Source organism: Silurus aristotelis (genome assembly GCF_946808225.1).
Source record: "Silurus aristotelis genome assembly, chromosome: 29".
Taxonomy (NCBI): Eukaryota; Metazoa; Chordata; class Actinopteri; order Siluriformes; family Siluridae; genus Silurus; species Silurus aristotelis.
In genome coordinates this window covers 2,670,882-2,684,458 of record NC_139602.1, presented here as the reverse complement: position 1 = coordinate 2,684,458, position 13,577 = coordinate 2,670,882, and the positions used below count along the sequence as shown (strand labels likewise).

The following is a 13,577-nucleotide window of genomic DNA, read 5'->3' as shown; positions in this document are numbered from 1 at the left end:
CGGGTTCATTCAGTAACCATTCACTTTTTACGTTGCCTTTTAATTGTTTATTTATTGTCAGACTTTTGCCTTTAATTAAATTGCATTTGCACTACATAAAAATCCGTTCAAAGGTTAGCGCCGATCGTCAGACGTGAGGAAAAAGTTAAAAAAATGTCAAAAAAAATTTCATTATTTTTTTTTTACAATATATTTTGTATTGGTTGAAAAATTTTGCCAGTAAATCTATTTATTTATGCTTTATATGGTGTGTGTGTGTGTGTGTGTGTGTGTGTGTGTGTGTGTGTGTGTGTCATCAAACTTGCTTCCTGAGGAAATGAGTATTAGAAACGCTTGCTCTGAAAGGATCAGGAGGGGTGCTGGAGATTACACCGACTCTCATGAACACCGGTAAGATCTCTGACACGAGCGAGACGAGATCAGGATCTTTATTGGCATCAGGGTCGTGTTCACACTTAGGCAGGAAAAGAACGTCAGGAATGTTTATGGTGTAAATAATCTGAGAGGCTCATTAGTGGACGATGTTTGGGTGTAAATTCAGAAATTAGAAATATTACAAATGCAGGGGAAATCAGGAATAAATATGACGTGTGTGTGTGTGTGTGTGTATATATGTATATATATATATATATACACATATACACACACACACATCAGTCAGGTGTCCGCATACTTTTGTTTGTGCAGCTTATTACCAGTTCTCAAGGTCCACCAGGTTTCTTTCACTTCCCAAAAATGTTGCTACTGTTCGAAACCTTCCAAGGGAAATTCATCAGGGGAATTTTTGGAAATTTACTAGGAATTGATGGGAATTCATTAGAACATTTGGTGATATATAAACTATCATATACAAGTAAAGCTAAACATTTTGTTGACTTGATTGATCAAATGTATTCACAGCACTTTTAAACAGAAATGTATATTTATGTAAGTTCCCACCCAGACGGACAGGATTCAAGAAATTATGTATTGCATTATGGGGGAATGTGCAGTGTGTGTAGGGGGCATGGCCTCAGTCGCCCTGCAGCATGTGATTGATAAAGGTGCAGAATAGGAATTTTGCAATCCTACTTTGTGGTAAAATGTCTAAAAAGTGTGTCAATGATTGATTTTGGGAAAACCCTAAGCAGGATTAATATTAATAGCTGGAGAATGCGATGTTAGAAGCACTTAAATCCCATGTTAAGGTGTCATTTAAAAAAAAAAAAAAAAAAAGGGTTCATTAAAACGACCCAAAGCAACTCGAGTGCTTTCATGACTCATCCCCTGGGTATGTGGCTACATCAGAGTGCCTCTCGGTCGTTGGGACGGCCTTTCGGAAACATCCTTTTCAATCCCTTTAACCCACGGCTTTGACACTGTGGCCTAATTCCCCCTAGAGCGACCAGTGTGTGCGTCACTTCTGCCTAGCGAGATATAATACTACTGAATGAGTGCAACTGAGGAGGGGGCGGTTGATAAGCACCACTCTGAAAATAAATAAACAGTACAAGCGCACATTTCCTGGCTGATAAATACGTGCGCCTTCATGAAAAGGACACGTTCATTAAATTAGATCCTCTCGTAACTACGGTTTGCATTAAGACTGCTTCATCGTGGAAGAAAAGAAAATCTATTCATTACGGTGCACATAATAGTTTTTGTGTTCCCACATCCCCCATGAGCCGGTTCGTAATAAAAGGACGAGACAAGTTTGAGGCTGAAATGGTCTATTTGTTAATATAGGATGGCAACAAGTGATGTACAGAATCTTGCTCATTGTTTTCAGTAAAAAAAAAAAAAAATATATCAAATGTACCTCAAAAATCTAACAAAAAAAATCTAAATAAAAGATGAGTTAGTCTAACTGCAGATTTAAGTTAGCAGGAACATTGAAGTGTGTGTGTGTGTGTTTACACTCATTCAACCAAACTGGCACTGATTTAAGGTTCGTGAGTCTGTGTAGCTCATCTAATCGATCAGCAGTATATCAAAAATATATTTAAAAAAGGCCATCGTTAGCGACTGAATAAAACGATCCTGCATAACGGCTGATGCGAAAACGAAAGCTACCCAAGCGATTTTCTCTTGTTGAATAAGGCTTTTCTTTTTTTAAAGTAACCATGTTTAAGCTAATATGCTAGAAAAATAAAACGCACAAAAAACAGACTTAACATTCCTACCAGTACCTGGTAAATTCTTTTCCCCTCAAAACTTAAATATCCACTAGATTCATTTGTTACAATCAAATGTATGATGCAGTATAGATTGGCAGTCTCTGCAAATAAAAAAAAAAAAAAGGAGGAAAAATTGAAAACAATATATACAGCACAAGTTGTTTCTGCCCTCTTCCCCTTCCCTGAACTTACCCCCACCCTACTGATCTCTAGTCTTCACTGAAGACCACATCCTCCCTGATAACCTACACAAATTCCAAAAGCCCCACCCCATTCCCCTCCCCCCCAATTAACATATACATCACGAAGCACGATTACGTCACTAAGCCTGTTAGTTTGAGAGCGACCTTCCCCAGCAACACCCCCCCCACCCCACGCTCGATCACGTCTATCAGGCGCTGTTGAAAGCCTCGGCAGACGTGCTCCACTCGTCTAGCTCCGGGTTGTACATTTCGACCGTGTTGAGGAACTCGTTGCCGTCGAATCCGCCCACCGCGAAGATGAGGTTGTTGAGCACGGCCACGCCGGCGTTGCTGCGCGCCGAGTTCATGCTCCCCAGCATCCTCCACTCGTTGCGGGCTGGGTCGTAAACTTCTACGCAGCGCAGGGCGTGGGAGCCATCAAAGCCCCCCACGACGAACAGCTTTCCTGTGAGAGAAGACAAACACTACGTTGGACTTCTGCTAGGCAAGGAGGCGCAAATTATGTCGTAGTGAGTTTTTACAGATTTACCTGCGTAGATGCCCACGCCGGCACCCCTCCGAGCCACGTTCATCGGCGCAACCAGGGTCCAGGTGTTGTTCTCGGGATTGTACCGCTCCACGCTGTTCAGACAGTTCCAGGACTCTGCGCCTCCGATCACGTACATATAACCGTCCAACTCACAAACAGCTGCCTGGTGCCTCCCTATGCAAATAAACACTGATTTTAGCCTGCTGGACTGGACCACGAGATACGTGAAGCCAGGAAACACACTCACTGATGTTTAAAGGGGCACAGCTGGTCCACTCCTTGGTCACAGGGTCAAAAGTGTCACAGTTCTTCAGACCTTTCTGTCCGCAGGGGTCGGATCCACCAACAACGTAGAGCTTGTTGTTGAGAGAACAGACGCCTTGGGGCAAAAAAATAAGTCAACAGCTGTTCAAAACAAGAGGATTCTTGGTCCCTCTGATTTCAGGGCACCCCTCATTGTTCACATACCTGCGTTGCAGCGGTTGGTCCGGAGCTCTGGCACTTGGGTCCACTCGTCCAAATTTGGATTGTACATCTCCCCACAGCTCAATTCATCCGAGTGACCGTTAGAGCCACCCATCACATACAGCTGACCCTGATTGGGGAGAAGTGTTTATTGATGACTTGCACATTCATACCAAACCATTTCGTATGCAATCTTTTCTTTTTATATATGGAATACAGTCCATAAAGTTCCCTCACGAACGTATTAAGTGACGGACGTGCTCTTTGAGCACAGATTAACTTTGTTTTGTTTATTATTATTAAACTTACGCATACACAACAATGCCAGGGGTTAAAAATAAAAATAAATTATTAGTCAGTGTCAGTTTAATCAATAAAGTTTCTTGCATTCATTTGATATTTTATTTTTATAAACTTTTTATATATTTAACCAAGCAGGCATTTTATTTAAAATGTAAACTGTATAAATGTTAATTAAAAATTAATAACGTACTGAACTGGAAGTTAAAAACTGAGGTACATAAGTTGTGTGTACCGCTACGCCACTATCGGCACAATTCCTTGTGTTGGTGATACGTACCATAAGCACAGCCATCTGAAAGCGGGCCCGAGGTGTCCTCATTGGCGCGATGAAATTCCAGCTGTCGGTCTTCAGGTCATAACATTCCACAGTCCTCAGGCACTCCTCACGGTTATAACCACCTGACAAGCAGTACAGACTTTTACTGTAATGGGTTCTACAACTTGTACTCCTTCCATCCATCACTTTTTGTATCAATAGATTTTATGCAGAGGTGGAGAGTTTCATTGAGATGGCTCATGCTGCATTCTAATGGTACCAGAATAATGCGTGAAAAGGCCAAAAGTTCAGACATCAGACTGGGGACATGACTGCCAGGTATGTGAGCAAAGCATTTCAAAAACTGTTTTAAACTCTGGAATTTACACAGATTTTACGACCAAAAAAAACAAACAAGTGAGGAGCAATTTGGGGCATGTAATTGCCTTGTTATTTGGAGAGGTCAGAGGGGAACAGCCAGATTTTTAGATTTTAGACTTTAAGACCCCGCAGAAACCCTGTTTATAAAGTGCTCGGCGAAGTTCACATCCACCTACCCGCAGCGATCAGTCGGCCGTTTAGCGCGGCGGTGCCAAGACCAGAGCGGGCGTAGTGCATGGGCGCCATCACCCGCTCCTGATCCTCCTCCAGGGGCGGAGCCTCAAAACTCAAGCTTTTCTGCAGGCAGGGTGTGGCTGAGGGCGAGGCCTGGGGACTGCTCCGGCCGTGCAGGAAGATGACGCACAGCACGCCGTTGAGCACCGCCAAGCACAAGTACGTGCTGTCTGTAAGCGTAAACAAAATTTGTCTGTCTTGGTCATTTTTTATCAATATAGAGCTTCATATAAAATCTGTTCTACTGGAGTAGGACACTTACTGGTGGTCTTCTCGGAGGCAATGTACTTCCACTCCTGTTTGGCCGAACCGGGCGACAGGCTGCCGGAAGAGCTGTTGCTCAGCTGCCTGTGAACGTTCTCTCGCGGGGTCTTTTTCTAAAAAAATGCACAGTGCAGCTACAGATACCCTTTCCCAAGACCCTTCCGACAGTCACATTTACGTTTGAGGCCCAAAAAAAAAAACCCTACAATAGCGCAACCGTAGGACAAAATCTCTGTACTAACGATCACAAATCAGGCTGAAGGTACTACGGTGACTGAAGAAAAAAAAAAAAAAAGGGCAGTCTAGATCCTCATCTTTGCCACAAATGAAGACTATATATTCAAAATCTTTTATCAGCGTTCGCTGTACTTGTATGGCAGGGCTAAACCGGTCTGGTGCCTTTTTTTTTTTTTTTTTACCTGCACAAACTGAGCGCGGTCATCCTCAGCGCCAAACATCTCGGCCTGGCCCTCAAGCAGGCCCCCATCGAGCAGCTTGTGATCGGCCGAATAGTACAGCGTTTGCACCTGCAAGACACACAGCGACACAAGAACCCATGTGGCGGTCTCCATGGCAACAGCACACCCGGAGGAGAAGAAAGGGAGAAGAAAGGGGGGAGCTGTGTAGATGGAGGGGTAGGGGGAGAAGAGGGGGTGGGGGGTGGACGTCGCAAGATGTCTGCAGAACGCTGAGAAATCCATTTTAAAGCCTGTACACAATGTGGCTTCTGTTTGGAGGCTTGTTCGTAAAAGTGCGAGGAGGAAAGAAAAAAGCTCTTCTTTGGCGCTTCCAAGGTTCTCGCGCTGCGGTATTTTTTTTGTCGACTCACTCAGATACACACAATCTTACACGCACACACTGCTGGCATCTTTGCAACCGATGAAGTACTTAAAGATTGCAGATAGGAAAAAAAAAAAGAAAAAAAAAAGGGGGGGGAGGGGGGGATGGCTGTAGACTGGATGGCCACCAGGTGGAAAACCCTTCAGCTCTTCTCAACTGAGGAGGTTAAATACACTGAGATCATACATCAATCCAGAAACTGACCGCCTCATGTATAGCCGCAGGGACGTGGTTCTTCGAGCGATATCGTCAAAAACAAAAGAAATACAGCCAAATAGTAGCGGCGTTAAAAGGAAAACGAAATGGAAATGCACAGACGTCATGAACCCGACTAAAATGAAGGCGCATCGTTAAGAACTTGCTGAATATTTTCCCCCAATTTAAGTGGGCTGTGTCCTAAACAGGACCCTTGAGTGTGTTGCGTCAAATGGACAGGAGCTCAGCTCTCCTTTGGCTGTGGCTCCCTGCCTTTTCTTTCTCTTTTTCCTGACTCATTACCCTGGACAGGCCCCCAGCCGTGGTTTCTTCAATCAGCTCAGAGTCCTGCAGTTGCTTTCTCTAATAAACCTAAAGAGAAGAAAAAAAAAAAGAAATCGACGGGGAGGAAGATTTGTTAGTTTGGATGCCCTCGAAGTGTACACATACACACTCACTCTTACACACACCTGGGAAAAAATCTGAGACAACAAAAGGCTCTCGGTCGCTTTGAGCTTTTACTGTACGACACCGAGCCCGAACAGGCGGCTTAGTTTTTTTTTTCTGCTCACCTGAACTTTGCAGAGTGTGTAACAGCCCCGCACTGTACCTATTGCAAAATATATACTCCTAAAATAAAAACATCTGGGGTTGTGGTGAAAGACAAAAAAAAAAAAATCAAGAGGAATGAAAAATGAAAAAAATCATGGAATACAGATCGAACCAAAGCATCGAAAAGCCTGCTGTGGGATGAGTGAACAGACCGCGTGAACATCGAATCGGTGATTGGAAGAAGGCGGGGGAACGGAGAGAAGAGGAAACGCTTAAAGAGGAGCACAGTACTGACCTCTTCCATCAGTCTCTCTAGCGGCTCCCCGTTCTCCCACAGGCTGCGCTGCACCCAACTGATCACCTTCGAGTACAGCTTCCCATTGCTGGGCAAGCTCAGGTGGTCCTCGAGCATCACCTCCAACTGCACACATTCAATAACAAATACATTCAAGAATGGGGGAAGGGCACAAGAGGGAGAAGAAAAAAAAATTTAAACTCCCACCTTCAGGCGAGGCAGTTTGAGGAAATTTTCCTGCTCAGAGATCTCCAAAAGATGTTCCTGGATGAAGCAATCGATCTTGGCGAGCAGACGAGGATCCCTCATGCTGCTGGCGAAGCTGCGATAGGAAATGGCGTTCTGGGAATCCATCTTAGAGAGCAGGTATTCTCCACAAATCTGAGGGAGAAAAAAAAAAAAAAAAAGACGAAATTGTTGCTCTTTTTTTATAGGAATAACAATGAGAAACTACATGGTCTAGGACCAATTTTAGCTCTTTACCTGTTTCACTCTTTCCATCTTAAGACGTTTGGCTGCAGTGTAAACCTCCTTAACCAACTCCTTATCTGCTTTCAATCTGAAGGGGGGGGGGGAATGTCACTATATGGTTGTAATTAGAAATACCCATGCTTTTCCTCCATCCTCCTCTACCCTGGGGTAATAGACAGCCCCCCTTTATCTCCCAACCATACTTACTGAGCAGTATAGGCATAGTTGAGAAGGATCTCCACAGCCTCGTGGTTCAGATCCTCAAACTTCACATGGGAGATGCCATGAGGCTCCAGGTCGCTGTTAAAGATCTCAAACAGGTACGGGCTGCAGCAAGCCAGTACTGCACGGTGCGCCATCAGCTCGTGACCGCACACCTGGAGGAGGACAAGGGTCAAAAGGTTACCGCTAGATACGAGTTACACTCAGTGGTACAGTGGTGGTTTTTATTTGTCATTTTATTTTTTTAAATCAGCATCCGTGGTTACTAATATGAAACTGCAGGATAGGGCGGGGCTTAAAATCTAAATAAACGCTCATTTACTAATAGACAACAGAAAGGGGTGGGGCTTACAGTGAGTCCATACTAAAATCATGCACAGCTACTATTAGGGAGTTGGGAAGGAGGGGGTGGGGCTTCAGGAGAGTCAATTCAAAATACATGTGCAATTATTAATTGTTCCAGATTCCCACAACGATTGTTCCGGTCAACAAAAAGCCAATCACATATGAGCAGTTCCCAGCAGCAGCTCCATTGTTATGAGAAAATTAGCCAACCAGTCTGGGATACAAAAAAAAAAAAAAGTGTGCCTCCCAGCATGCTTGTGTAACCGCTCTACTAAGAACTGGGGCAGGCCTTTCTAGGTTTCCCCTTCATTAGCAACCTAATGCATGCTGCACTTGGGTTACAGCCACCCGAGGGTTCCGGGAAGCCGGTCTACTGAAAGAAAGGCTCGTCTTTTGTCCCTCGTGTCATTTGTTACAATGCTCCGTATTTCAGGATCGACTCGGCTTAACCCTGTAGACACGCGGCGTGCTGCGAGCGAAACATGACCCCAGGTTGCAACAAACTAAGCAACCGATGGAGTTCAGCGTTTATATTAAAAAATTAAATAATAAAATCTAAGGGCATACACCACATCTGTAGAGATCCAGCTACATATAGAACAATTCCGTTCTTTGAATAGATGTGCGTTTGTTCGTAAATGTTCCAACACTTACTCCAGATTTTCACATTTGCATTGTAACCCTGGGAGCCAGTGAATTATTTGGTTATTCAAATAGTGACTAGATTTACACGTGAATCTGATGTGGTTGTGAGAAGAATTTTTTTATTTATTATTTTTACAGCAAACACCTTTTCTGCTTTTATGAGCGCTTAAATTTGAGTAATTGCCTTCTATAATAAAGACATGGAGGAGCCTAGTGGGTAAGGAATTAGACTTGTGGGAAGGAGGAGGGAGGAGGGTGGGCGTTGGGCTAGCAACACAACTCGGTAACAAAACTGCTATGGAAAAGGTAACTAAGCAAATCAGGAGAACTTAAACGCTTCCATTCTCGATTATTTTTCTCCCATTTATTTATTTTTTTACCTGCAGTCTGACGTCACAGAACTGTCCGCTTTTCCTAAGGGCGTTCATCTTGGCGACTGTGGAATCCAGGAACGTCTCGTCCTCGAAGATCAAATATCCGTTCGGAATCATTTTTGCAATTTTGGATGGTACGCCTTTAAAAATGGGGGAATTTTTTTTTTTTAATCATTCAATTACCAAAAAAATTAAAACTACCCATACTTTAAATTTAAATGTCTTGATTGGCACCACATTTATTTTTCTCACCTAATCAGAAATTTTGTAATCCTTGTAGAAAATGTCTCCAACAACCAGGTCTTTCCTTCCCCTCCTGAGCAGTTGGCAGAGGTGATGCCACGGGACCAGCGAGCGTCGAGCGAACGGAAGGGCGGGCGGCCGCACTAACGCAAACTCTCAGGCTTAGAGCGACTGTAATCAAGTCCTCGGGATCCCGTTGGCTATAGAATGGAACCTTTTCTAGGTTGGTCGTGTATTATAACCTGCGAAAAGGGAAAGAAAAAAAATTGTTATTCCCTTACGACTCCTCATACGATCGGTTTGTTGCGTTTCCACATCAAGCCTGGTGGTTGAACGTTTATACAGAACGCTGGCGAATTGTTTGTCGCAGATACCTGAAGTGAACTCGTGATGCTGCTTGTGTAGCAACCTAATCCTTTTTTAATATTCACTATATAGACTGGGACGACTTTTCCAAACATTTGTGGTTCCTCCCCGAAATATAGCCACACAATTATATATGGTGCCTTTAAAGGACTATGAAATTTCCCCTCGACTTGAACTTTGAGACCCACAAAGCACGATCTCATGCTATAGAGCTCACGCCCTATTCTACACCTTTGGGATAAATTGGCTGAATATAGGATGCATCTCAGACCACATGGCTGAATTTGAGTGGCATGGCCCAGAAGCACATACTCGGGTGTCCACAAACTTGTCCATACAGGGAATTTTAAATTTGCTTCTACACGCCATTTTCCATGTGCCTCAAACACCAAAACAAGCCGCTAATCGGGATTAAGATCCTACTCCTAATACAAAACTAACACCACCATAATCTAGATTGGCCGTGCAACAACCTTACTCACTCCGCACACACCCTTCAACTCTTTTCTTAGCCGGAAAAATTTCCACAAGCAATTACAAAATTGTGCAACCGCTCAAAGGGGAAGGAAAGAGGGGGGAAAAAAATAAAAGGGCATTTATGTGATCACGTCTTAAGCTTCCTCAGACCCAGTCTGCACTTTATATAATTCTCAAGCAAAATTGAGAGTAGAAAAAGCCATTATTGAGCAAGTAGATAATTTCCTCCCACACGCAAGACGTGTTAAAGACATCGATTGGCATGAACGCACAAAATACTCAAGTCTCGAATCAGTCACCATACAGTACATATACACTCTAGACAAAAGTACTGGGACACCTGACTTTACACAAATCTCTACAAAACATCTAGTGGATCATCTTCCCAAAAACATATGGAACGGGATGTTCAGAAAGAAGCATGCTCAGGTGTCCACAAACTTTTACCTATACAGTATAGAATGCTGTTAAACTTTTCTTTGTTTAAGAGATCACAGTAAGGCCACAGGAAACCAGGAGAATAAACATCAGTTCTAGAGAAGTAGAGTCACTGTGCATCCTTCTGCATTGTGGTTTTGACCTCAAAAGCGTTGCATTGTGGAGAACAGGGACATAAAGAGCAACTTGTTCTGCTGACTGAAAGAATTTAGTCAAGACTAACGCGACGTGGGAGAAAAACAGTGAAATGATGAGCACGAGCGGAACGTTATGTCCTAACGAACGAAAAAAAAAAAAAACTCGCTCAGACGCACGCGTGTGATTGTAATTATACTAATCACTACCATGGGACCCTTCCTCAGGCTACTCGTACGCCCACGTAGGATTTTTTTTTCCAATTCTCTCAAAACTCCTTCCTAGCTTGCTGTCGTGCGAAAAAAAAAAATATATTATTTACAGGTTTGCTTCAAGAAACATTTCAGGGGGGATTGAGGCTGATCTCAAAGAGCAAGCTTTCATATTGGAGCGATAGCATGGAAAAACATTCGTGCCTGCATCGCATGTGCTTTTTTAAATACGTGCCAGGCTTATGCAACTCCAACACAAAAGAAAGGAAAAAAGGGGGGGAATAAAGAGCAAGGACAGACTGTACAGAGCGGGCAAAAAGATGAGGTAGTGGAAGTGAATCATTTATTACTCAAAAAAAAAAATAATTGCAACATTTTTCTCTTCTTCCACAAAATAAGTAAATTCAAGAGAACAGATTTCAGGGTAGACTTTTATCACTTGCCTAAACGAGAAGTTTCCAGAACGATTAAAATAAACCACAAAATTTTTTAAAAAATTTAAATTAAATAAAAATAGATGTTAGCATGCAAACGATTTTTTTCCCTTTAATAGGGGAGAAAAAAAAAATATATATATATATATATATATATAAATAAATTTAATACAAAATTCTGCACACCAGGAGCCAATATTTGCATTTTCTCCCCCCCCATTCGCTCACAGGACCAGCTCCATCCTTAAAACCAAAACAAATACAATTTCGCCTGTTACTGTAGCGCACTACTAGAAGAAGCATTTGATTTAAATACAGGATCAGCATTTTATTAACCCTCGATTACTTATATTAAGTGCTGCTGGGGAAGTGCGAAGCGCCGGGTAGCTTTCACAGCGCCTTGAGGTATCGATCAGGATGGTTAGAGAGCGCTTTCTTTGATATGAAGTACGAAATAAAAGGCAACTGGGGAAAAGAGATGATCATTGTTGTCAATAACCGTACACCATTAGTGTATTTTGCGTTCTATTCCCCTTATACCAGAGAAACAAATCCAATTCATAGTTAGATTTAACATTGTGGAAGGCTGTGAAACCGATTATTCACAATATAATACCTATAAACAGGTGTTCTCACGATTTATCTTCCCCTTCAAGACAAACCAATGAGGTGGAACGTCTCAAAACACTGATAACAGAGGCTCCTTTGTTTGCTGGACGTTAAATAAACTCATTTTCTTTGTTAGATCACCATTTGTATTGTATTATGGCTTATCGGCCGACTCGAATTACACGTCGGAAAAATGATAACGTATCAGAAAGAGTGCATTAATATAAGGTTGACCTTGAAGCAACATTTCCGGGTCATTTCCTGCAAAGCAATTCACAACTTTTTTTTCTTTAAATATATTTCAGGTCTTGGGTTCCCCAACGTGTCCGACTTTTCTCTTCGCATTTCTCCTTCTCCAGCCCCTTCACCTGCAAGAATTGGTATTTAAAAAACACATAACCCTCCAAGAACATCTGTAGATCTTGCTATAGAAATTAATGAGCCTGCCATTTTCCAATAATAAAAAAAAAAACCCACGCATCTCATCTCAAAGAAACCTTTATGCCTCATTCTGGGACCATTTGATGAACAGATCACATGAATGTAGTGTACCCAACAACAATCCTCACACATTACACAACACGCTACATAGTGGTGCAGTATACTCCAGTCTTTGTCTGGCCGTGCGTTGCACGCATGCGCACTGAAGACCAGAGACCCTTAGCTATTGTTCTGCTATTGTACGAATTGTCGAAATATCAAATGACTTAAACTCGTATTATTTCTCAATAATATATTACAAAGCCTAAAAACAAAGGAAAACTGCCTCGACACCCTGATTTGTATAGAACAAGAATAGAATCCCATTCCAGACCGCATAGCAACCCCTTCTTGAATGCTGATAGGCCAGTGCTGGTCAACGAGAAGCAATCCTATTGGTCAGAACGACTGTCAATCATCCGTCAAGTTCGTATACCGTGTACGGCCTTCTCAAGCTTAGTTCATTTAGTTGTATTTTTTGTTTGTTTTATTATTTATAAAAAAAAAAAAGTTCTCTAGAATAAAATTTTTATTTTAATTTTAGATAAAAAAAATAATTGCATACATTATGCATGTAATCACACCGGTTTGTAACGCGTGTTTCCTTTAAAAAAAAAAAAAGTGAAAACAGTGCGTAATACGTGATTTCATCCTCAATTTAGTATCTTTTAATTATGGAAAAAAGGCTATTTAGAAAGTTTTGCGGGAAATGACTTCTTTGACTATTGCCTCATCCTCCACATGCAAATACGCAAACTCGAGAGGAAACCACGTGACCGTGCCAGCCCGCGCGCACACCAGGCTTTCCGTCGTTGAGCAACGATTTTATTTATTTAAAAAAAAATTATTTTAACAAAAACCATCAAAACATACGTATTACGCATCGATATTAATGTTTTATCAAATGTTAAATAAAATTTAAAAAACTGATTCATCCACGGCGCGCGCTCTTACCGGATCCGTTTGCCAGCAGGCGATGGTAGACATATTTGGGTTCAACACGGAGGTTGTCGGACAAAACGAGAAAACGTCGAACTGACAGGAGGGCGACAATTCGGTTCCGATTTGGTTCTGCTCCGGTTCCGCTTCCTGTGTCCGCGAGACCGACGTGCGATAGAAAACGTGTGCGCGCGCGAAATAGAGAGACACGTTTTCGTGGAGGTTAGAGAAAGGGGCGAGGCGCGCGCTTTTTAACAGGAAGCCAGAGCCGTTGGTGACGTCACTTGCCCAAGCCCCGCCTGCGGAAAAGTACAGGCTGCAATGGGGGAGGGCGAAGGGGTGAAAATGGATATGGGCGTGGTTTGAGGAAAGGAGGGAGGGGTTGAATGTGTATGGGGCGTGGTCACGTGGAGGACAGAATATTCAGTGCGTTTTTGCTCGTTGCCTGGATTTCTATTGTTCCCAAATGTGTCTCCTGCATCCGATTTATGTTTGTAGGGACATAAAAGACCAA

General features: G+C 42.6%; 1 protein-coding gene and 1 long non-coding RNA gene across 2 annotated transcripts; one reads left to right on the top strand and one right to left on the bottom strand.

Annotated features, from left to right (window-relative positions):
• The first annotated feature begins 873 nt into the window (after positions 1–873).
• Positions 874–2,253, top strand: LOC310722646. The gene is made up of 2 exons (XR_014532436.1): positions 874–917; positions 1,188–2,253. It is a non-coding gene; the product is annotated as an uncharacterized lncRNA (long non-coding RNA).
• ivns1abpa (influenza virus NS1A binding protein a) lies at positions 1,693–13,340 on the bottom strand. Its single transcript, XM_083535078.1, has 15 exons — positions 13,079–13,340; positions 8,983–9,215; positions 8,737–8,870; positions 7,352–7,521; positions 7,157–7,232; positions 6,881–7,054; positions 6,674–6,799; positions 5,211–5,318; positions 4,790–4,904; positions 4,470–4,697; positions 3,934–4,055; positions 3,357–3,483; positions 3,136–3,267; positions 2,889–3,062; positions 1,693–2,804 (listed from the first exon to the last, which is right to left on the bottom strand). Exons 3-15 carry the CDS (start codon positions 8,845–8,847, stop codon positions 2,548–2,550), a joined length of 1,920 nt encoding a protein of 639 aa, XP_083391204.1. The 5' UTR covers positions 8,848–8,870; positions 8,983–9,215; positions 13,079–13,340; the 3' UTR covers positions 1,693–2,547.
• Positions 13,341–13,577: the final 237 nt, after the last annotated feature.